Genomic DNA, 25,772 nt, shown 5'->3' with positions numbered 1-25,772 from the left:
GCATGGGCCTCAGAAGCACTGATGTAGCTCCCCCTGTATAATACACATACAACTGAAGCCAATTTCATCCCGTATAATGTATAATAGATGGACAACCGTGGCCATTCAAAACTGTATTGAATGCCGGCGGTTGCTTATAAAACTGGCTGTCAATGCGGTCGCTATGAAAATTGATACGCTCATACAAATCTCAATCACTAATGTTCGGATGCCGTGCGCACTTCACTCACAATTCACCCTGTAGATACATACCGCCAGCTATTATACTCCCTTCAAACATAAGACGAAAGCGCCCAGCTTCCTTACCGCGACAAATTAGCAATTGAAGGATTTTTTACATTTTTATTTCATGTTTCTACATAAAATATTTTTTTATCCAGTACCTACATACATACATATGCACTCACGACTGTAATCCCCGAAGGGGTAGTCAGAGGTGGCTCACATGTGAGCCACCCACTTTTCGCAGCAGATTTGTACTCACGTGATAGGTTGCGAACCATATCGCCGTTTTTGGAATAAGTACAAAAAGTTTTTTATCCAGTATTGAACTTAAAACTACTAGACCTAGACCAGACTAGTACCTCTACCAACTATCCCGGACCTGAGTGCCATGGGCTAGTTGTAATCCTGAAATTCTCAGGGAGACCCTATGAAAATGAAACGCCAGAAACAGCTAAAAGTTCATATGTGATAATAGTAATTTTGAAAAAAACTTTGTTATTATTTTCAAAAATCCCTAACTGTAGTATCTACAATTACTTTTGCAACAACCTGTGGGTTAAGACACATAGATATATATATAGGTGTATGAGGCCATAGCTAGGGCATAAACACATAAACCTATCAAATTCAAGAGGTCATCAACAGGACCCATTCGACCGTCTAACGTGGGCCCTTTGTGTGCTTGAAGGCCATTTGATTGGGCTCAACTCTCATGTTCGCTCGAGCTGAGTGATATTGGTTTATGTATTTTTCTGTAACTGACGGTTGCCTGTAAGAGATCGTTCTTAGCCATAATGCCGCGTATTGTTCATTGTTTCTAGTATATATTTTTCTTTTCTGTATTTTTGGTGATCTATAATAATATATTCTATTCTATGTATTGTAGTGACTTTGTTTTGGTTCAAAAAATTAAAAAAAAAAATTATCATGAAGCTTATTAATAAAAGCAACATAAAATATAACATTCAGGGCCTCTAGTACGGGTTTTGCCAATTAGGAAAACGAAAAAAGTTTAGTTTTTCTTCGGTCATCAGTATTTCTGCATAGGTACATTATTAGCGATAAGGCCGCCTATTATTCATTGTTCCTAGTTTATAAGTTCTCTTTGTATGTTTTAATTTGTGGTGTTCAATAAAGATATATTCTATTCTATTCTATTATTTGTTAAAAGTTTCATGATAGTTTCCTCTAGAGGCCCTACTTTGTATGCGAGAAAACGTAAACTTTTATGGTTTTAGTCAATCTATCAAACCTGTACTAGACGTGTACTATAATATTTTAATTGTGTACGTCAAAAATAAAGTAAATTTTACTCTTCAGGGCCCTATCGCGAAGTCAAAACAAAGTCAAATTTACGAAGTAATTAGTGTCAAATTCATACAATTTGTATCCGATCCGAGCAAGTTCGCGATAGGACAGAGCTCTACTTTATGCGTTATTTAGTTATCTTCAAACAGTATTTATTTATTTATACTTTATTGCACAATTTACAAAAGAAGATGTACAATCAGTGAGATGAGTAGAGTACCTACGATAAGTATGTACAATCGTAGTATTTTAAACTACATGACGTATATAAAACATATGAATATTTCCTAGGGTATCATCGAGAAGGAAACAAAAGCGCGCCTGCAATACCGCCGTGTTACATTCGCCAAAACGACGGCCCAAAATACCCACGTCGAATCTAAAAGTATCATTCGACTGGCCATTTCCATACAAAATTACACGGGACCGGACCAAAGGGGAAGCCTACATTACGGGAAAGAAAAGGAAGAATTCTGGATACCACCTTATACTGGTCCTCGCCAAGTAACCAGCTCACGTAGAAGAGATTATTCAAGACGTGTCACAATATTTTAGCCGGCTACATTAAGTCTTGACCCCTCGCTGATAATATTGGTGTCATGTTTAAATATATTATTTAAAAGCGTGGAAAAAAGCCCGGCCGCTTGGGACGCCCTTAAAAGTACAAAATTCATAACTATTAGCCCCTTAAAGAATTGAGTTCGACATGAAATTGTAATGTTAAAGAGGGTATTTTAAAGTATGTCGAGAGATGATTCTCTCTAATTTGTTGCTTGTTCGTAATTCGTGGTAAATTAACCGGTAGAGGAAACTCTTATTTGCGTGTAATGATGACTCAATTAGCAAAGAATTTCAGCTTCATGTATGTTATTTAAAATGTATTGGTCTTTAACAAGACTGGTGTGCATAGGTATACTGATGGTGTGGGTAACGGAGTATTGATACCTGTAAAAAAGCACCTAAAACACACAAACAAAAACAAAAAAAAACATCAAACAAAAATGCGATCAGTTTCGTGTTAAAAAGTTAGCTTGTTAAAATTCAATTCAAAATCACTGCAAGAGTGGAAAAACTGAAAATTGTACATACCTTGGACGGCGTCTTCGATCTTCCATTGTTTCCACTTCCAACTTGTCACGAGTCGATTGGCCAATCTTACACTTAACAGAGATAAAAACTTAAAAAGCCTCTGCCAAATCTCACGAGGCGAGCCCTCGCGACCCGGGGAGGGACCGTGAACAATTATTGCAACTTTACGATCGTAATATTTTCATAAAAATACTCTCTGAGTTTTGGCATCGGCAAACCTTACAAACTATTACGCGATCGATTTAAGAAGGCGCGGCGCGGGCTTAAAGACACCGCTCACATCAGCATCGCAAACCGACCGCGTAAACCCATCGATAATAGCCAAACACTATCAGACACACCCTCAAACATCCGTATTAATATCGAATTGTAATTAAAAATGTCCATTCCAGTGTTTTATGCGTTAAATTTAAACAGTTTATGTTCCAGCGCGGGCTGTGTCAGGAGGTTGATCTGTGGCATCCTATTTATGGCGGCAATCGAATACAAGACGCGCCAAAATTCCATCGGATGCGTCCACATAACTTTAGGCCTTTAAGTTATGGTACGAATGCCGAAGGAACCATGACGCGGGTTGCATGGGCCCCTGCGATTGCCGCCCCTACCTACTTTACATCACGGCGCGTCCAAGCTAGAGCAACGAACGTCACATTTAAATTAAGAACAAAATGTTGTATTTTTTTCTTTTTTACAGGTTGCCAGAACTTGGACGGGCGAAGGAGTTCAGAGACCAACAGCCTAGGGATGTCCAATAGCGTGAGGGAAAGGTTCTTAAAAACTAACGATTCTAAAAACTGACTGCGATTTTTTAAAGTTTTATATTTTTTAATGTCTCCCTCAATTTCGTCCTCGACATTGTACAACCACATATAAATTATTGGAAACGATAAAAATAAGTAATTATTAAAATAGTGTGTAAAATATCTTCAAAAATAATTAAATAGATAAAAATTGCAACTTTGCATCTAGTTAATAATAATTATTATTTTCACTAATGCGCAAATATTGTACATATTTACAAAACTTTATTTTACAGTTAAACAATGATCTAGTTAGGGTAGTGTATCTATCACATTGTCTTTTCAGTAGTCTTTTTAAGTTTCAATATAAGGGTGATTGCACACTGAAGATATCCGGTTGCGTTACATATTGTAACTTATTTATACGAGTAGGTATATGTTGTTTTGTTTTCTAACGCCAGACATATTCAAGTTGCATCTCCCGTAAACACAAAAGATCACAAACGATAATAACACATATTTTACAATATAATCCAGCATTTCACAAAAGAGCCATTTAAGGAGCGCACACACATTCAATAAAGGAGCAATGAAACAACTATGTACACCATTATTGCGCTATAAATTAACACACGCGTAATAAAAGTTAAGCCACTGTTGTGTGCAGTCAAGGCATAATGTGTGCATGCCTTAATAATGGCCGATTTTGGACTTGAACCTCTTGACAACTTGAGTTACGACCCTTAAATGTATCAAAACATTCAGCAAATATTAAATTTTACGAAAATATTATGCTGATTATAGACTCAACAAATAGCAATAAAGCATTCGCTAACTAGATAAAAACGCCTGAATTTACGGCAGCGAGGGTCAGAACTCACGGAGCAAAAGGATCCAAGCGCTTTCGCTTAAACGAGTATTGAATTATTACATGTCATCCATTTATCAGAGGTCCGTGAATAATCGCCTCAAAAAGCAATGAAAGAACGTCGAAAAACTTAATTTCGTATTTAAATATATGTTTTTACGAGTTTTTATTGCCATCCGCCAGTGTACGGCCGGACTAATAATGATTGTATTGCTAATGTTGACGCTAAGTGAGCTGGCTGGAAACATCTGAATATCACGCTTTTGTTTCTTAATTTACATCGAGCTTAGTTTTTGAAAAAGAAAAACTGTTATAAAAAGAAAATTTCAAAGTGGAAAAGCGGTCACATAATCATCGTTTTTAATATATATTTTTTGTTTTACTGCTGTACTTTTTTGACAATAGTGAGTTATGTGAGCACTTTTCCATTTCAGCTAGACATTATAATAAATGTATATTTAAAATTTACAGTTGCCAACTATGTTGAAATCGTATAAAACATTATATTTCTGGTTTTTATAACAGTCAAAAAGTTTAAATATACATAATTATGTATATTATTATATGAAAATATAATTTTAGAATGAAGGTGCATATCTTAAATCTAATTATTAGAATCTTCTTGGTTCAGAACATTATATCAAACACAATATAAGCTCTTTTAAAATACACAGATTATTAGCACATTCATACTGTCTTTAATATTTTAATTATATTAAAATTAAGTACATATTTAATATATTTTTAACAAAATAGCCTTTCAGACTTAGTATACATATTTGTTCGTATGTCCAAAATGTTCCACAATTCAATTGTTAATACTGAATATAATACAACATTTAAGTACAAAGTTTCATTTAGTATATACAATATGTATATAACTTTTATGTTTTTGAAGGCACTGGGATTTATCACTGCCAATTAAGTCTTTTCTTTAGCACCAACTTTTACAACAGTTATTATAACACCCCTCTTTTTATGTCAAGGGTAACGAAATGGATGACAACTGTTATTAATAATGTATTGCAGATGTCATGAGAGTTATTGATATAACAATGCTCTATTAAAACGTTTAACGTTACCAATAATCTCAAATGCATATAAATTGAAAAAAGTAAGAGTATTGACTTTGAAAACTTTTCGACTCAAATAAGTTCGGCAGTATAGTATAAACATCATGACTTCCAATAAAAAATTTGAGGCGCAAGCGTCAAAGTGATTTAAAATTTTGAATCTCCTTTTAGGGATTCAACTTATTTAGTTAAGTCCATTCAACACAAGCATACCATGCCTTAACTAACACTTGCAAATGGGTTTAACACAATCAACCGTTATTCATAAGTTATAACGTTATAACACTAAAGCGCAAACTGGGAATGTTAAAACACTACAGTACAGGTATCAATATATTAACAGTAGACTGATCCAAAAGGACCTCAGATCTCTTTAAACTACAGTATGTATAGAATATATTAATATTTATGATTAAAATAGACAACTTTACGCAAATATCAGAGATCATCTTTGCGTCTCGCGACAGTCGCCGCTGCAGCAACGTATAGCACCACTTTACAAACCAGAAGGGAACGGGTCAATGGTATAGGAAATTCTTAAATTAATCAATGCATACGGAAATCGTTGTACTTAAAAACTACACAGACGATGGCACTTTGAATAATGGCCTGCAACTTAATGTGTAAAATGCAATTACAGTTAAACTTAACCGTAACGTAAAATAACTCGAAATTAGTTTAAAAAACATAATGTACATTATCGATATACTTAGAGGACATTACTTTATTATGCTAAGCCTCGCAATTTAACGTGTTTTGGTAAAACGAGTCACGGCTCCAAACTCAAATTGTCTAGGTTTCACTATTCATACTATTTCAACATCCAACGAGAGCCAAATTTTATAAGGATTTTCAGCGCAAGGTAAACAATAAAGTCGTAAGATTTTATTGAATATAGTAACAGCATGTTCGAGAACCGTTACGACAACAAACACACTGTGGTCTCCAATATCAGTACAAAAGAAAGGCGTACAGAATTAAGTCATAATTTAAGGATGATGGCGATTTCGAAACTCTGAGCAATGTACGTTGGGTTTTACAGGCAATTTGACCGAGGCAAGCTCGTGCCTCCTACAGAGTTGATGTCACCCGTGTGTGGCGCCGCCGTCCCGTCAAATCGTATAATACGCATTCACTCCGTATCGCAACTTTTACGCCGATTTTATAAGCCATTGTTTAGATAAAGACCACCGGATTGCACCTTATTTTTCTGCTAAATTTTAAGTTGACGCGTGGGCTGCGCCCGCGCAGGCGTGGGCGGGCGGAAGAGAGAGCGACGCCGTGCTTGTCTCACTCGTGAATGAATCAATTAGAACGATAAGGATGGGAGGCGAACAATTCCGCAATGTCACAGATCGCTTGTCCGATATAAACACATTGATACAAAGTGCGATTGCCAAGGCTTTTTAGTTTATGTCCACTTTCGGGACTGTGATGCAACATGCTGTCGTTGCCACACGTGCCCACCTTTCGTTCAGAATTACGTCCATTTTTCTCGGCATTACTGAAATTACAATATGACCGCTACGCGAAATTAAATGGTCATTTCAAAAGTATTCGTTTTAAGTACAGGTTTTGCGGCTAAATTGTTGATTGCAATAAGGGTTCTGAATGTCAATAAAATGATTGATGAGTAGGTACTCGAATTACTAGTTAAGCATTAATTTAATTGAAACAAAGAGGCCGATGGTTTTTTTTAGCTGAAGGAAGCGATATCCGTGAGAATGTACCTGATCTCTCGACAATAGAGGATGCGACAGGCATTCGCACTATGCCCGCTGCAGATACAGCCAATTTCATTGTAACAACATTGTTAACATTAGAATGTCTGGATCACTAACCATTAGTTACGTAGCGGGAACGGACACAGAATTCTTTGGAATTTTCACAAGGAAGAAGGAAAGCAGTATATTGTAAACGCGTGTGGCGTTTTCATGAATCATGAAAAGGTAGGAAGGTATTATACGCACAAATGAAGACAACAAGATTAAACCTTTTGAAATTGTCAAACCTTGAGTTGAGATATGTAACTACAAAGTCACAGTGATACAAAACAAATACATAATCGTGATTTGAACCTTATGTTATGATTTTAAACGCAATTAAATTATATGCTATTTGAATTTCTACTCTAATTTCATGACAAGCTGCTTTGGTCAGACATGCCAAAACATAATATTTATTCATGTTTTGGTGAGCTGAAACAAATGCATTTTCTGGCAACTATTGTAATGTCAAACATGTTTTGACATTTGTATAACATTTAATTCATGAAGTAGAATCAATTTCACAAAGCTTTTATTAAATGTATTAAGTGACTTTCAAAACTACACATATTATTGTAAATACAAATAATGATTGTGTGTGTGTTTAATTTTTATTATAGACCTAACTAAATACCGCTAAGAGTTTATTGGAGATTCATGAGTACCAGGCTAGCAGCGAGGCATGGGAGTTGGGCCGTGCGAGCCGCGCGGTTTACGACGCGCCCGGGGGAGCCAGGACTTCGCCCGGCGCAATAACTGAACCCGTCCAATACTTCACGACAACCTTTGAGCTAAACACCGAACCGATAAATATGCAATCGAACGTAATCTAGACCGGAAACCAATTCAAAGTCAGAACGCAAACAAGATAAATAACAACATCGGACGCATTAGCGGGCCAAACGCTTAGATTACCAAAGCATTAACAAAACGAATGGGAAATGTATCATTAGAAGCCGCTTGAGATTCGCGACACGCGCGCGCCCGTACGAGAGTTGATTTGCGAACACAATAATTCCGGAATATATCTAGTTAAATGAGCCGGCGCGAGGAATACCGGTCATACATAAATCATGCGCCGTTGTTGCGCGTGCGCAGAGTCCCCCCGCGCCCCCCCGCGGCCCCCGCGCCCACGCGCCCCGTGACGCGCCTCCAACTATTCATTAACCGGTAGACCATGAGGACCTGTCGATCGCACGATTATATCACCATCCATGTAGGTGGCCATAAAAGGTTAATGTTTACAACATTTACCTAATAAGTCTCCGTCCGCGCACAAACAAAAGACGCCATCACTTCTGACTGACCACAAAGTCGGACCTCGCGTTCCCATGTGGCCGAGCTCCATCCGAGCTGAACTAATCCTGCGCACGTACCGGACATTAGCATTTGAAAGCTTTTTGTTTGTGTTCCTCGTCAATACTATTGATGAATAGAAAAAAGCACATGATGGATCGGCGCGCACAAAGCGCTAAAGGTTTGTTTTCAGAGATGAAAAGAGATCGTGTACCCGAGATGCGTCCAGAATACATTATGCAGAACTAGACTCTACAAGGGGTACACAACTAGAAATAAATAGAAGCCCACAATGGGGAACATTGCAGTGTCCTGACCTACAGCATTTACAAAACACCTGTTTGCCATAAATCTACAAACCAAAATGACCAGCGATTTCCGAATAACCACAACCAGGTTTACACTCCGCGCGACGCTTCCGAGTTCCCACGTCCACTGCGCTCTATGTCGCTGTTGCAACCAAATTAGTCTCTACTGGCTGGCAATAGGAGTGTCCAGAGCAAGTGGCCGGCTGGAGCACTGTAGCTGTCACTAGCGCCGGCGACGTATCGGCGCATCTACAGCGGCGGTGGACAATCGTCCCAACAAAGCCGCCGCGCGACCGTACCCAATCATTTCCCACGCGGTAACGGTGACCCCTCACTATGGACGCGAGATCCCATCGACTACGACTACACTGCTGCTCCGCCGCTCTCGACCGCGTCACAACACTAGCCGCGACCAGAGATGTATTGGGTGCCATTCGAAATAACAAGCCCAATAAAGGAAATAATAGCAATGGAGATGCCAACACAAAAGAACGGCCGATAAAGTTTTCCATTGAAAGATATTTGTTGTTTGAACAATGAATCGTGTTAAAGTCAAAACCGATGAGTAGTCGATACGCATTGGTCAGAGTTCAGGAGATTCGTGCTCGAACTAAATTGTTGATGCCGAAAGGTTCAGAGATGAATACAATTACCGGTGGTGTTCTTTATTGTTATAGTTATTCTTTATTTATTTCATTCTTTATTGCAAAGTCTCCAAAGGGTAGGCTTTTTAACAGCTAACCAACAGGTAAACCAAAAAAAAGTGTGCAAAAAAATATATAAGAAAGAACTTAAAACAAATTAGTCATGAAAATGCTATGCTATTTATCCAAGTTTCTGAGATAATGAGCACAGGTTAGTCACTTGAAGACGTTGCGAGAAGGAGCTTTTCTAATGTTCTCGGGAAGATTATGATGGTTCAATGCATATTGTAACACAATATGGGAAGAATGGCGCGCGCTGATGGCGGTGACGTCGCCGCCACGTTTACTCTATTTTCGGCGGAGGCCTAATTTTAACCATCTGCGTCTCGCGCCGGCCTTAGGAAGTGTGCCGCGCCAACCACAGACCAGATAAATAAACCCATAATCCCTCGTTACCGGTCAGCGCACGGTTCACCGGCCCTAAGGATTAAAGCCTAGATAAGCATCGCCTGCTGTCAATCAGGGATCAATTCCATATGTTTATGAAGTGCGCCGTATCTAAAAATATAATCCAGGGTCCAATTATCGAAATGACATAGACGACTACCATAACCGGCCAGACGACACACTCCGGCTAAATCTATAATGGATGAGGTGCGTCCCGACGTCGGCGGGAGACGGGTCGCGTTTTGAAACGCAGAACAGCTTACAGACTGAATACATAAAATAAACGGGCGAATGGAGACAATCGAAAATCTGCTTCATTTATCTAATGGGATTAAGGAGTCACGTGTTTGTTTAAAGGGATATTGGGCACGCAGGTCGCGTAGGACTGCCTCAAATAAATTTCAATTAGAGCAATCAGGCTCGCGGCCATTGCGGAAGCGCGGCAGATCTCGGATAGCGCTCGCACCTCGCATACCAACCGCGCCCGAGACGCATACTAACCGGACCCCCGACACGGATCACTCCGGCACCGTGCGACGCGACCTGAGCGCTGATCCCTTCCACTGATATAGCAGTATACCAGAGGCTCAACCGTGCAGATGGCGAAAGAATTGCAATGCGTGTGTCACCCGGCAATGAAATACAATACGAGATGGAAAGCATAATATTGTCGGAGATTTGCGACGCCCACCTCCGATGTATCTCCCGACGCCAATTTGTAAGCGGCGACATAAACCGCGGACGTAACGAAGGCCCTAAACAACGAAATAAGCGGACGCATCACAAGTCAGAGACGGCAAAATATCTCAGCGCTGACAAGTGGACAACTCGGACTAGCTCCGACTTTACATTCGCCGACGTAACGAGGGAAGCCGCCGGCTCGCCCATTGTATTTATGCCTTAAACACAATTTATTTATTCGGCAAACATTACGGAGACACAAAATCTTGTCCATAAATACATGTGAAAGCACATATCAAGTATCGGAATGCAAACGGGGGCCTCGTGTCTGAATTATGCAACAGTGCAGGAGCAGGCTCGTCTGTAATAGCGCACGGCGAGTGCGGTCAGGGCACAATGCGGACCGCCTTCTCGGAATAGCGCCGCACTCGCAACAACACAACACTGGCCAGAGCTGAGTGGCCGCAGTTGTAAATATTAACCCAATTCGGATCGGTCCCGGGAGTGCTAGGAAGCGATGTGTGCCAAAAGAAGACGCCAAAGAAGCATAAAGAAACTTGTCATTGAATATTGATTAATGCTTTATTAATGCACTTATCCATTACAAGAGTGATGGCGCGAATCGAATTTACAACGGTCATCGCTCTCGAGGGAAATTTCGAAAAATTATGAAGTGCTTCTTCTCGGGACGAAATTGAGCGAATCTCTTCATTTGTCCGCCGCGTGGGGACACGGCAAAGGCGGCCCGCGAATATTACCCTGATGTAGGATTAACGGCGGCCCATCCGTCGGCCGCTGGGTGGTCGCGGCCTCACCTGTTAATTACAGGGGAGCTGCCATCATTTAACGTGAATTTCGCAAACATTAAATAATTACAAAAATCGGCCGGCGGTGCGTTCACGCGCGGAATAATAAATTAATGATCGCGACGCTTCGGCAACTATGCCGGACCCTAAATTTGAAAGCATCTCCCAAAAACCTGATCGCAACAACGGACCCCACGAGAGAAGATTATGAAAATGACGACACGCACGATAATGTTGAGTGAAGAGTGTGTTGATTTATCGACAATAAAAACAAAGATCTATAGAACAATAGCTTTACAAGTCCGCTCATTAGCGACCGATCTAAGAAGAGAGGCGGCTCAATAATCCCTAATCCTTGAACCACACACGGTGACGATCGCGACGCAGCTATTAGTCAAATTAGTGGTATTGTTGGAGAGGCCATTGCACAAGAACATAGAACAGCAATCGGCTTACAGGCCGGCAATTATGTAGTTCCATTAGACAATGCAGTGACTCAGCAGAAGGGCGACGGGGGTGTTTATCAAAACAATAGTATTGATAAGTTAATATAGCATGCGAGGCGCGGGACAGCTAACGAGCGATTATAGGGCGATGCGAGTGGAGAATAGGCGTCGACGCGCGAGTGACGCGTGGAATACGAGAGCGGTGACTCACGGAGCGAGCTGGTGACAGCGGGGAAAAAACAAAACAACTCGAGACGCTACCACAACCACCGCGACAGTTTTTACTAGAGTCGCCGTGAGACGTGCGTGGAAACAGAACGCGCGGAATTTAACGAACAGCGCAAATTGAAAGCGAAATCTCGAGTGTCCTGTGATTTAATGTTACGAAACATGTTACGAGAAACTGGCACGCATCTCGATTAGGGGTTCTGAGCGGGGGCACTGACCGACTTCCACATTTATACCGCTAATTCATGCTCGCGAGCATCTGCAACGGGCAACGTTGCGCCAAACAGAGCTAATGCGTTTTATATTCAACCTACCGACACACCGGCCCGAGATACGCGCCGCGAATATCTTTACGTCGTATTTATGGGGACAAGCTTATGACAGGAGAAACTATCCTAGAGTTGTAAAACCGCGCTGCTCCGGAATATAAACATTTTATAAAAGCACGCACATTCACCTGGGTCACTATATTTTAAACTATATAAATAAACTGTACAGTTGTAAATAAGTTGTATTTGATTAAGTGCTGTTGTAATAAGTATATGTAAGATAGATAAAACATGCAGCGTTTAGAACGTAGGATGAAGATCTCACGACACTTGCGCGCGCACTTATCGCGTAGAATCGTAATTACAGCGAGAATATTTCAATTGAGCCGGCTTATCGACGACGCGTTAACAATAACGATCGCTATCGCGTTATTTCCCTGCGTCAATCCGGAGCGGCGGTCCCACCTGGGGGGTCACTCTATATGACGAAAAACTATGTCTCGGAGCGCTGCTACGCGAGCCACGACTCTGTCTCGTTGTGTTAAAGGTGCCGATTGCACGAAAGCTCTCGTTCGTTTTTGGAAGTAACCCACCTGAAGACGAGAGATTTTTATCGATTCGTCCGCGAAAAGAATCGACGTAATCGATTTCAACATATCAAAGCTGACAAGCGTTATTTTGAGGGGGCGAGCGAACAGTGGGCGCCGGATGGGTTCGAAATTAAAACGATATGCAAATGGCATGCGAGAATTAATCGTCCGGTGCAATCGATGCGACGGCGGCGAGAGCGGCTACTGGGTACAAATCGATGAATAAATAGTGTCCGATTAACAACGCAAGGTGTGTTCAGCGTTAATCGATGAATCGTACGCGAGAGCTGCTTCAATGAATCGACGCGTCCGACTTAGCCGTGTTTGGGAGTGTTTGATCAATCACAAACAAACCGACCAGTGACTACAACTATTAGGTACTTGTATGAAACCTCAGATACATAACAGTTGTATATTTATACAAAGTGTTCAAATAAAATAAATAACTAGATACTCAATGAGATGAATAATAATGATTTGTTGGAAGCTAACCTGCTAGTAATGGTGGATGGTCATGCGATGAGGCGTAGTGATAATGACCATAAGAATTGTAAAGAAGACAAACGACATATTGGATTGAAAATTAGTAACGCCTCTACACGCGCCTCCGTTGACAAATGACAGCGCAGCTATTTAGAAAGCTCCCGAGTTACACGGTCGGAGTTTTCTCATAGATTTACACCATCGTTCGGGTGTTACATTTGACAAGGAATGTGTAAGACTGGATCTGGAGGGCTCCGAAAGTAATTTTCAATTAAGTTTCTTGATAATCCGGATCACGCTGCGAGGTCCCGCGGCGACGTGGCCCTCCACTCATAATTGGAAACTGTCTCTAGCTCCGAGCAAATGGAACGCATCGTGTTTGCTTTCTGCGTCTCTATTCTTAGTTTTATTTCCCATAAAAGGAACGCGTCTTTTGCACTGTCGTTTAACTAGGCTTTCAAGTTTTTTGCGTCTATTTGTTTATTACAATTACAACCCAGCCTTCACAAGGATGATTACGCCATGATGAAAGATAGGGTTCAAATCAATTTGGAGCATAATCGGTTTATTTAGCCGCCTCATTGGAACTGATCCGTTTTTTATGCATCCTCGAATGAAAGGCCGATTCATTCATCATAATGAATCGTAGAGCTGTTTGCCCCCATTCCGCCGCTCGATCTCGAAACGTAAAACCGGTATCTAGCGTTAATTATAATCGGATTTTAAATCTCATTATTGCTCACAGCGCTACCGAATAATGCTCGTTTCGACACCGCATCTTCCGCATCAAGATCTCTAACTACTTAAAGATTTATTGGATTTTCATGATTGAAATACTTTGTTGAGTAACTCATAAGTGCTGTCTTCACTTCCTCCTTCAATATATCACTAAGACAGAGATCACCCCGGGTCTCCATGAATCATGCGATCAACAGAAGCATAAAAATCTCCCGAGCAATAATTCATTTCAGCGGTCCGTAGTACCTTTTATATCTTACACGATCTGAATCGATCTGTCAAATCGGAGTTGCGATCGATTATTTGCAAAATATTACCTTGATCGCCAATTGCGGTGTGTTGAAATATTTTTGATGAATTACGTGGAGCGTCAACTTTCAATTCAATATTTCGACTACCTTTGTACCTTTTGCTGTCAACATAAATCCTTATAAATCTTGGCTCGACTGGTAAATCTATAAAAATATTTTATCAAAAATACGCTTGCATTTTAACTTCACGATATTTATCCATAATTTGCTCACGATATTTAACCTAGAACGTGACTAATCGCGATATAGTACAGTCGTAATCTCCTAACAATAGTTCTAATAAAGACACTAGTTCTTTAGGAGTCATTGTCCCGAACCGAAAACCTTTCACCGCCACAGCAAAAATTACAAATCCAAAAAAAGACTCGCATAAATCGCTGGCGAGAGAGCTTTTCGAGTACCAGGAGAGGATGAGATTCAAGAAGTGCCATCGCCGTACTACCGTTGCGGATGATGGGACATGTGGGGGTGCGTGAGGTGCGGGTGGGAGTAGGGCTGCCCCAGCGATCCTAGCGGCAGCGGCGAGGGGCAGGGCGGGTGCTGGTGGTACTGCTGCAGCGGCGACGGCGCCAGCCCTGGGTGGTGTTCCAGGGGGTACTGGGCCGACTGGTACGCTAGTTGCCTCACCTTCATATCGTCGTCGACTACGTTATACGTGAGCTCGGTCTCCTCGAAGCCGGTGGCTGCCATGCGCTGCTCGCTGGTCTGTGGCGGATCGGGCGAGTTGAGGCATGTCTGGATAAGCCGCTTGCCGGAGTCCGACGTGATCATGGGCTGGAGCTTGCGTGTTGCAAACGTGTACACGTGGCCGGTCTCCGACGCGACTAGCAACATCACTTGTGTTCCCGTTAGCGTTGAAAGCTCGTATGCCTGCGGAAGGAAAAGGACGAATTAGTACGTGATTTCGGGAAGATTGCAAGTATTGGGAAGGTTTAAGAGATCAATCTTAATATTTGTTGGGTCAACAATCAATAGGCTGACCTACAGCCCTTTCACCTCTCCCACGCTACCGTTTTGTGTACAAATTGTGGTCGCGCATGCTTCGGGAGCCGAATCTTGTCTCCCACGGTCGTTGTGTGCTGGACGAATTATCACTCCCACCGGCGCCCTATACGCCTACACCCGCCTACCAACCAACATACCACTTCGGCTAGAAATACAGACTTTCACCCATATGCTCTAGCAGTTAAGGTCTAAGATGATGGTATGGGTAAAGTGGTAAATGAAGGTAGCCGGGAGCTTCACATTTGACACGGTCGATTGACAGACCGACGGCACGTAAGATTTGTGTTTCTATTGCGCAATATCGGAGGGGTCACTCTATATGACGAAAAACTAAGTTTCGGAGCATTGCTTGTTATATTAAAGGTGCCGATTGCTCGACAGCTCTCGTTCGTTTGTTTTTCGTCAGTATAGAGTATAGAGTAACCCTTCAGTAAGTGAACACATTTTCGCCCACTTATGAGTTCAGTGATAAAAATCTCGCATCTGACGGTTTGCGAAATAGTTTAGTTTCGTTTAGATGGTAAGACGATTTTGGGTATGTTAATTTAATTGTGAAGGTTTCGATTTTGTTTTGAAAACATGAAATAGAGGACAGATAATAATAAGTACCTATAATTTACAGAAACTAAAGGCTTCATGATTACATATGATTTTGTAGAGATTGTTAAGTTAAAAGTTAATTCATATTAGGGTCAAATATGGCAAATATATACTTAAATCAATAATTATACTATAATGTGTTACTGCTCAGAAACTTTCCTCTTTCCGTCGCATAAATCAGCCTGTAACCTGTACCTTTCTTCGAAATAATTAGCAACGTTACTAATTACTTCAACTTTGATCTCGCAGCAATTTGGACTGCGGCGAACTCAGTTATTTTAAAAGAAACGATATAAGTAATGTAACCAAAATACACACCCCCTCCGAATGAATAACGTCAATAAGGTACCTATAAATACGCACATAATTATCCATATTGTTTGTTATTCGGTTTTATAACCAACCAAAAGTCCGTTGTTATAATTTTAAGCCCGTAGGGTGTAGGTATATGTATAACATTCAGTACAAGTAAATATTTGTTAACGAGGTACAATTTATTTTATTATTGCAACCGCAATAAAATAAATATTACATAATTAGCTATTCCATAATTCATACCGTCATAATCACTAACTGTAAATACTTACACCATAATAAAAATAATAGGCCATACTACTTTAATATTAAAACAACAATTTTATTGCTAAGAAAACTTAACAACTTTATGCTTTAGTCTTTTATTTTCCATTAATCATTTATAAATAGCTTTGACATACGGAATGCATGGAGTTATTCATACTTAACGATGTAACTAATATGAAATTCACGGTTATGTTTATAGTACTTAATTATAGTACTGAAACATTTGCTATAGGTAGACAAAGACATATAAAAACAAAAAAAATACATTTATATTTGATAAATACTACCACTAAGTAATTATCAGTTTTGTATGCCTGACCAACAATTCAGGGTTTACATTATAATTGTATATAATTGTACATGGAACAAATATTGCTAAGTACATAATTATAACGATCGTGCATTTTTACAAGTACCGCTTTCAAAGTAAATAAAACTGATGTCTTCTTCCAACTTAATCGTTAACGTTTAAGTGCCCTGTCGCATAAATTTAGCTTGTTTATTTTTTGAGATTAACTCCTCATTTTGACATCTGCAAGTGTTGCCATCAAATAGAGAAATAATCTCCACGCAACGTAGTTAACGCTTAAAAGCGCAGTCATTTAAATATATTTTCGTTTGTTGAAACCTGTTCAATACATTCCGAGGATTCAATAATAAATGTTGTATCTTGAGCCGAGGACTTTTATTAGTAATAATCTTTTAATACTCTGTTTGCAAGTCAATAAATGTTAAAACTAAAAGTTAAAATATATAAAAACAAAGCGTGTGATGTAATATTGTTGACTGTCACGCTTTAAAACGTACCTATAATCCTTAAAAAAATACAATTTACAATAAATGCAACTATCAAACTAAATTACCAACTTTTGGATGGGTGCCCTTTAAAACTGGACTATATTAAAGTCTTTAGAATAAAATTACCCAACCGATCTTATTGAAAGACAAGCCTTGTAATGCCATATTATAGCCAAACCAGGAATATAAAAACCCTCGCCATATTGCGGAAAAGCAATAGAACTTTTTTCTTGCACTGGTATCACAAAGTGTCATAAACTCAAAATGCCATTTGTCTATTGCTGTCAAACTGTGGTGCTGTCAATGCGTAGTGTCTATTATAGCTTTTGTGAGTTTTTTGTGTTTCTAAATGCCGAAAACTATCCATAGCCGTGAAAGGAAACTAATTTACCACATACACGAGTATTTGTCGGAGTAAAAGTCCGTGGAATTGGACTCTATTTCTCTTGATAACGTAACTCATACTATTGTCAAAATGACTTGTAGGTATATAGTATAGTATGAGCAAATGAATTGGCAAATTTTTAAGCTATTACTGTAGTTTATTAACTACATTACAATAATTGAAACAGAAAAATTGATTATTAATCTTGGTGGCAGTGAAAGCGACTCATCGCTCAAGGGCCGGCGAATCCGAGACATCTGAAATATATCATACTAGCTGTTCCCGCGAGCTTCGCTTCGCCTTAAAAAGTTTTACTGTGGGAATTCTGGGATAAAAAGTAGCCTATGTTCTTTCTCAAGGTCTAGACTAGGGCATGCAATACCGGAACAATTTTCAATACCGGTATTGAGTTCCGGTATTACAACTCAATACCGGGATCCCGGTATTAATACCGGTATTAGACTTCCTTGTAATAAATGGCATAAACTGTGATTAAAGGTCGTATACATCAAAATAAAACAAGAAAATGCAATCATATTCTGTATTTTCTTGTAGATTTTTACGAGAATTAAGTTTTAGAGTTTAAATTTTAGAATAAATTATTTTTTTACATCCGGTGCCGGTTTACGCATGGTCAACAGAAGATTTCTAGCAGCCGAAAACTGCATAAAACGGTTGGGAACAAGTGCGCTTTCACAGTATATAGGAACACAAGGCTAACTAAATCTTAATCGCTTTATTTATAGCCTAAAAAAGTCCGATTCCGGTATTACTTCAATACCGGTATTAACTTTCAATACCGGTATTGAAAAAAGCGGGAAATTTGTCCGGGATCCCGGTATTACGGATACCGGTATTGCGGTATTGCATGCCCTAGTCTAGACCATATGCATACCAAATTTCATTAAAATCCGTTCAGTAGTTATGGCGTGAAAGAGTAACAGACAGACAGACACAGTTACCCTGCGCATTTATAATATTATTATATAGTTAAGATGAATACCTACATCTCAAATCGGTTGAATATAAACATATTTTATCCAGTCAATGAGTACCTACAAGGTAAATACCTACACAACTGTAATCTAAATGTGGGTTTGCACGATGTTTTCCTTCACCGTTAGACTGTTAGTACACGTCATGTTGCTTGAGATCCAAAGAACCCATAGAATATATCCTCTCACTGACACTATTTTCAAAATAAATCATAAAAAAATACTATTATAAATTTGAGCATGACCAATTCACATTGGTATGACTATACTTAGTGTTGCAGTCCTCAACGCGAATGTGGCGCTCTTAATACAGGGTTTTTATATTCCTGGTTTGGCTTTAAAATCGGATCATCACTGCCAAAATAAAGGTGTCAACTGTCAGAAGATATTATAAGCTACAAACATACGAGTACTTCCTTAGTACTTATATTCATGATGTAGATAAAATAATAAATATTTTACTTGTCTTCAAAACAGAGCAGTGTTTTAAAGTTTAAAGCGAAAAATAAATTCTAATCTCATAGTAACAAAGCAAAATCTAAAAGCAATTCCTATAAAGTTTTACTTTTAGTTAAAGTAGAGGTAAAATCGTTCCAGCGATGCTTAACTTAAAGTAAACATTTTGGTTAAATCTCTTTTGAACCGCTATTGACTTAACTGCAGGGTTGGCAGGAGAATAAAACGCATTACAGGATCATTTTTCTTCTAGAAATTAACTAACCTATGTGTTAAAATAATCATATTATATAGATATTTATGATATTTTCCATATAATTATGTTCATGGATTTAACGTTCTATTAGCGCATAGAAATTCCCACATATGCGTGCCAAAATACTACTTAATTGAGTTTTCATAGCATAACATACAATATGAACTGTATGCCCGTATGATTTAATTATAACAATATTATACAAGAACGCTCTTTATATTAAATTTCCTCGCGCTTTTAATTAAGATATGTGACAATGATTAATATACCTACTATAATTTTTCATGGCTTAAAATATTGTTATTCATACTATTTTCATGGATACCCTGATGTCATATTATGGCGTCAACATGACGAGACGTGTTTGACAGAATCAGAGTAAAAGTGCGGCGGCAGGCGACAGGAGCACCGAATCCGGTTCAGTTATTTACTGCGTTATTTCATGTTAATCAGATTTAAAATCAGCACCGCATAACTTTACAGATTACTAAATTGTAACGACATGTTGTGAAGGCGGTTATGAAAGCCGAAGTGGAAGCGAATTGTCACACTCGTGAAGGAAGTATAGGATTAAATTGTGATACAAATGACAGTGATTCCGTTTATGTCGATCGAACAAATTATATTAACGTAAGATTATTTAATGAGGCAGCTCCAAATCAAAGTGACAACATTACACAATCAACAAAAACAATTCTATAAAAAAATGAAAGCAGCAGGTTAAAAAAAACGAGTTACACATTCTAGCTTTTCCTCCGCGCATACCAGGAGATCATAAAAAGCTGGCGTTTTCCATTACCGTCCGTGACATTATGACAACCCTGATGCGGCCGCGGCGTCGGGCAGGGCGCGGAAAACGGCACTTTTTGCCCCTCGATAAGCTCGATAGCCAACAGCTCTATAAACAACCTGATCGCTCGTTAGCGCTATGGGAAGATGGACGCCAAGGATCTAGGAATCAAGTGGAGGGACCAAAAGTTTGGAAGAAACTGTTGCTATAAATTAGGCTGTTATATGGTTTGTTTAGTCCATAGCTGTAATGCCAATGGTAGATTTGTAAACACGGTTAACGGTGCTACGATTATCAAATTCTAAAAATAAAACCTAACCCTTATTAGACCGGAATTTAAAAAAATACGACCTATCCTATTTTAGGACACTCAACATAATTTTGAACATCGCATAATTTAGCCACATAACGCATAATTTTTTTTATGTGAATACGCAATCCGAAATGGATACTTGAAGTACAAATTATCTTTTAAACAATAATAAAGACCATCGCATTTAAACAGCAAACAATAACGCGGACAATAACAACAAGTCATCCAGGTACACTCCGCGCTCCTCGATGGTATCGCGACAAGAATCGTTCGGATCACAGCGCTCGAGTTCGATAATTTTCGTTTATATTGTAATTGGCCGAGATAAGGCCGCCATACAACAACTGTCACGACAGCACAGATACGATATCGAGTAATCGAATTATTCGTGGGAACATCTAGCTAGACTGGCACTAAGTCAAGAGTAAGGTGGCCTAGGGATCAACCAAAAGAGGCTAGATACACTTCCGTTTGATAAAAATAGCTGTTGTATTTACGTTGACAGAAATAACTGTTGATATTATTTTCAATACGCCAATTTACCATTAACGGTTACGTGATAAAATATGTGTACTTTTTGGAACTGACAACGGCGATGAAAAACGTCAGTCAAACCATTCGCACGTGAACAACCAATCATGAACGTGGCAAAATGTACACGAATATTTGATGGACATGATTGTTATGCAGGAGATCGATGTCGTATAAAAAGCGTATGTAAAATATAATGTGCATTTTTTCAACTAAAATTTTGCGGAATTAATGCATAAATTCGTCGTAAAAGAAAATTATTTATATTTTATTTTCTCAACGAGGTAAAAAACTTACTAGCTGTGACATAGTAACTCTTATAATTTAATGAATACTTTTCACAGCAATCTTCAGAGCTATTTCATTTTAATCAGCCCCAATTCCCGCTTTCTCGGCGATTGCGTTTAACAAAAACCGTAAATTCAGCCGTTAATTACCAACATGACGGACAGAAAAATGGACGCCCGAGTGATCCCTTCAGCCGACGCTCATTGTGGCTTACAGATGCGCCGTAAACTACAAATGAGGAAAAAAATATTTGGGACGGCGCATTATTATGCGATGCGACATATTTCGTAATGCGACAGGCAAGTGCGACGTCGCCGACGAAAAAACTGCTAATTGCAGAAGCTTTGTCGAACAAACACACCGCGGTTCCCACGTCGCATCCACCCGCGATCATTTCAGGCATGCTCCTCTTTTATTGCCAAAAATTAATGCCGGTAAACAGTCCCTAATTGCAACTCAGTTTGTTACTCCAGTACCAGTCACACCAGAAGCGCCCCGCTTCGTGGAAACCCAAAACGAGACGGGACATAAAATAACGAAACGACTGACTAATAATATTATAATATATATCTCTGCTCGCTTTATGAGTGCTTAATAGCTTTTTAATTTAATTGGTTAATGCCAGGTTTTCACCACTTCTGGCAATGGGGCTGTGTTTTCATAGCGGCCGCGTGGTGGTTAACTCGTTTCGTATATTTAAATACAGGTGCGATGTCGAAAAAGCTGTTGTATTAAATGAATCCACATCGATACTTGATATTAATAGTCGGGCACGATCGCGAACATAAAAGACAAATGCTGTGGAAGATAGCCGCAGTATAAATGATTAACAAGAAGATACGCGGGCGCCATTACCGCGGCTCGACATTTCCACCGCATACTTGCTAGTAGCCCGAGACGAAGTGTTACATAAAATACGAGTGCTTCAGATGCTTAATAAACATCTTGAAATTAATACAAATGACCATGATAGCCTCGTTGAGGGCAAAAAACTACTTAGACTTGCATTGTATTAAAAATATTAGCATTTATTGATAATGTCATTCGTTTCTGGTATTGCGTTCGCATTGCAAGATCATTCCAAGGAGGGGCCTATCAATCACGCAAACATTGCAGGAATGTTTAACAAATAGAGTACAATAAAGAACAACAAACGCATAACCTACATTTAGACTCATTTGAAATATGTATTTTAGTCAGACTCATCAAAGAAAACACCTAAAATGCCGCAAAAAGCTCCCGAAACGAAAGTCTAGAAAATTGTTTTATACCCTAGTGCGGACCGGATCTACGGGCTCAATACACTTTCGCTGGAACTAAGCCCTAAGCTAAATAGCATTATGAACCAGTAGCGGCAGACAGCAGCAATTCCTATGTAAATGAGACGACCACATGTGTAGGTAGCTTACCTACACGCTAGTACAAGGTTACATAGTACTTGCGATAGATGACTTCAAAGAATACACTAGATAAAAAATTAGAGGGGCTAATCATTGATGTCTTGTTAGAGATTACTCTCATGCATAAGCTTGCACAAGCCATTCCGAGAAAAAGTTAGTTGAAATTCTTAGCAACTAACAAGATGGAGGGCATTTAAGAAATTCATCTGAAACAAGACTGCGTTTGGAATTCGGTCACTGCAGTAAAGATCAATTCATTGTATACTAATAAACAACGAACAGATTCCAATTTGGGCAGACCTTGACATCAGATGTGGGTCAGTCCAGCCCAAACATAGAAAATCCTTGAGCGAGCCACAATACCGTAACTGCACCAAATTTGTCACAAAGTTCCATAAAAAAGGCGGCATATCTCACATTGTCAGGGGCGGTGGATACCCCAAAAACAGGTTATGAAAGGCTGGTTACCATATTTGTGCCCCACTCGACTGGATTAGTCGTAAATGGCTTAAACGGGTCGGTACGTCTTTTGCCTACCCGAGCGAGCGAACCACATTATTCGTGGACCTATACTGTCATCCGCAATTCTTCTGGCTACGCATTAAGGTCTACTTCGGATCGTATTAGCGGGATTACTTATTTGGCATCCATTAAGCCACGTGGCAGCGTTTTGCTGACGGTATCGTGATTTTTACGTCATCTCGCCCTGTAAGGAGCTTTTGATACTTACAGGTGGAGTGGTTGAACTCTCGAACGGGACTCGATATTATTTTTAGTTTAGTTGCAGTTCCCTTTAGTTCAATCAGAGTGTCCGCTTTGTTCTATTACAACCTGCAGTTACGACTCAACTACCTGTGTTTTTGTATACCTACGCGCATAATATTATGAAAGTGTGGAGTTTTAGAGATTCAAATAAACACACACTACAAAGATTGTAGCAATGGTGCCAAGTCTTGAATTTATATTTTATTTATCATTAAAATGGAATCAAGCAAAAATTCATCTATCACTCGGAAGATTAAAGCTTCCTCATTACTCAAAAATGTATACATTCAGGTGCATAAAGCAATAATGGGCAAAAGTGAAAGTGCGGAGACAAGGTCCATCATCAGCCGGTGATCGGCAGTCGGAGCGTTTAATTAACGAATAAAATAACAGGTTGCACTCGCCTGTTTGTTTTGAGCTGCTCGAAAACTTGATTACAGAAAAAATAGTAATGATTCTGCACGAGAACCTGTTCGTGGGATCTTTCCCTGAATAACGGTGCAGGTAAATACTGATGAGGCATGCCCCGAAACCAATCCACGCATCTTTTTATTTAATTTCGAACCGACTGAAACTTTAGATTATAAAATAGTTAAGATTCAGTTCCAATGAAAACCGACCAACTTTTTCAAGCTGAATTACGTTAACATTTTAAATTCACTTTAAGATACGGCATTGAGGTACGCGAAAATTATAAAGAATTTAACAGTCGATAACGAAGTGAATGTAGTCTAGTCCGGTGCACGTATTAAGCAAAAATTTGCAGCTGATTGAAATTCTAAAGCGAGTCGTAATGAGAGATTGCTCGGCGCCGCGCGCCGGCGACACCGCCGATTAGCTTAAACACTTCAACAATAATTACCGATTACAGGATAACGTTTAGTCTAAACACCAACTAAAGACGTGATCAACAAGATCTACAAAACAAACCCGTGGAAAAAACATTAATAAGCTTTTAATAGCTCCCGAACACCATTGAATTTAAAGACAATGGCCTCAACAATGAAAACAATTAAGGCATTGAGGAAGATCCAATCAACGAACTTAATCCTAAACCGACAATAGAAGCCATAATCAATATCGTCTAGTCCACTGAACAATGAGCCAGTAACGAACAATAGTGACATCTTTATGCATAGAATATTTAATATCTTGACCGCCCGCTAAATTCATTAAATAAGATGCAAAATGGAATATGGACGGAGGCATACGCTCGCTATGTAAAGTAAGATAATTGAAGTATATTAGTAGCCCGTAGCTGATGCAAATGTCTCGGGCACACCTCGAACTATCAATGGCAATGGTGGCGATAATTACAAGCTTTTGATCGTCGATGCCAGCTTCATTCATAAACAAGGAGATTGCGTTATGAATGGTCGAGCTAATTTATTGTCGTCGGGCGACTGCCACGAGTTTCCTGTACGGATTTTGCCTTTTATGAACGCAATGCTCAGAGGTGTATAATTTTGTGGGCGCTAACGCGACCTTGATTTGTGGAAGTTCATTGATAAGTTGATTGTAGTAACTCGCTGCGTTGGTGTCGCCATAAATACCTGTCATTTTACGCCCGACTGCACTTACAGGTTTTGTCTATCATTATATTCATAAAACTGATGTCTGCTGATAATGGTGGAGATAATATTGTTGAATTAAAAAGTTGTCATAACATTAAACCGAATGCCAATTACATCGGTTATGACGGCGAACCTGTCCGGTGGCTAATAACTCGTAGTTTAATAGTCTCTAAAGGTACTGAATACATTTGAGAGCTAAATAAACGAGGCTTATCATTAATCTGCACAATGCAGCGGAGCAGGCATCGGCTCTGAAGCGCCGCGCAGACGATACGATCACACCGATACGAATCAAGGAAGACCAGTTGTCAATACATTTCACCTGCAACCACTACTTGATGGCCTGTCGCTCCGTGGAACGAGTTCCCATGAATTGTACTGCGGCGAAGACATTTTTATACGGCTGTTCAACAAGATGTACTTGATCCAATAGCTTACATGTTAATGTATTGGATATCTAGACCAAGTTTATGTGGATGACGTTCCTGTCTCTCAGCGAGCTTGTTCGGATCCAATTGATAAACTCTAACTGTACTTTTATTATTAACTTTAAGCCCAGTAGTTGAGTTTATAATGATTGGTAAATTATGTAGAAAATGTTCGTAGGCATAAAAGTTTCGAAATGATTGCGAGCATAGAAGCGTAAGCTGAAACTCCGCGAGTCTATGCAAATCAGCAGCGACTCTCCTAAATAGCATTAAAACCGAACATGCAAATA

General features: G+C 39.5%; 1 protein-coding gene across 1 annotated transcript in view; it reads right to left on the bottom strand.

Annotated features, from left to right (window-relative positions):
* Positions 1-25,772, bottom strand: part of LOC105389345 (serum response factor homolog) — a 217,102-nt gene that overhangs the window by 177,790 nt on the left and 13,540 nt on the right. Inside the window, exon 2 of the mRNA XM_048629369.1 lies at positions 14,944-15,186. Coding sequence (XP_048485326.1) covers positions 14,944-15,186 — 243 coding nt within the window. The remainder of the gene's footprint in view (positions 1-14,943; positions 15,187-25,772) is intronic.

This window comes from Plutella xylostella, chromosome 23 (assembly GCF_932276165.1).
Source record: "Plutella xylostella chromosome 23, ilPluXylo3.1, whole genome shotgun sequence".
NCBI lineage: Eukaryota > Metazoa > Arthropoda > Insecta > Lepidoptera > Plutellidae > Plutella > Plutella xylostella.
Note: the sequence above shows the minus strand (reverse complement) of the source record. Positions and strands in the feature narration are given on the sequence as shown.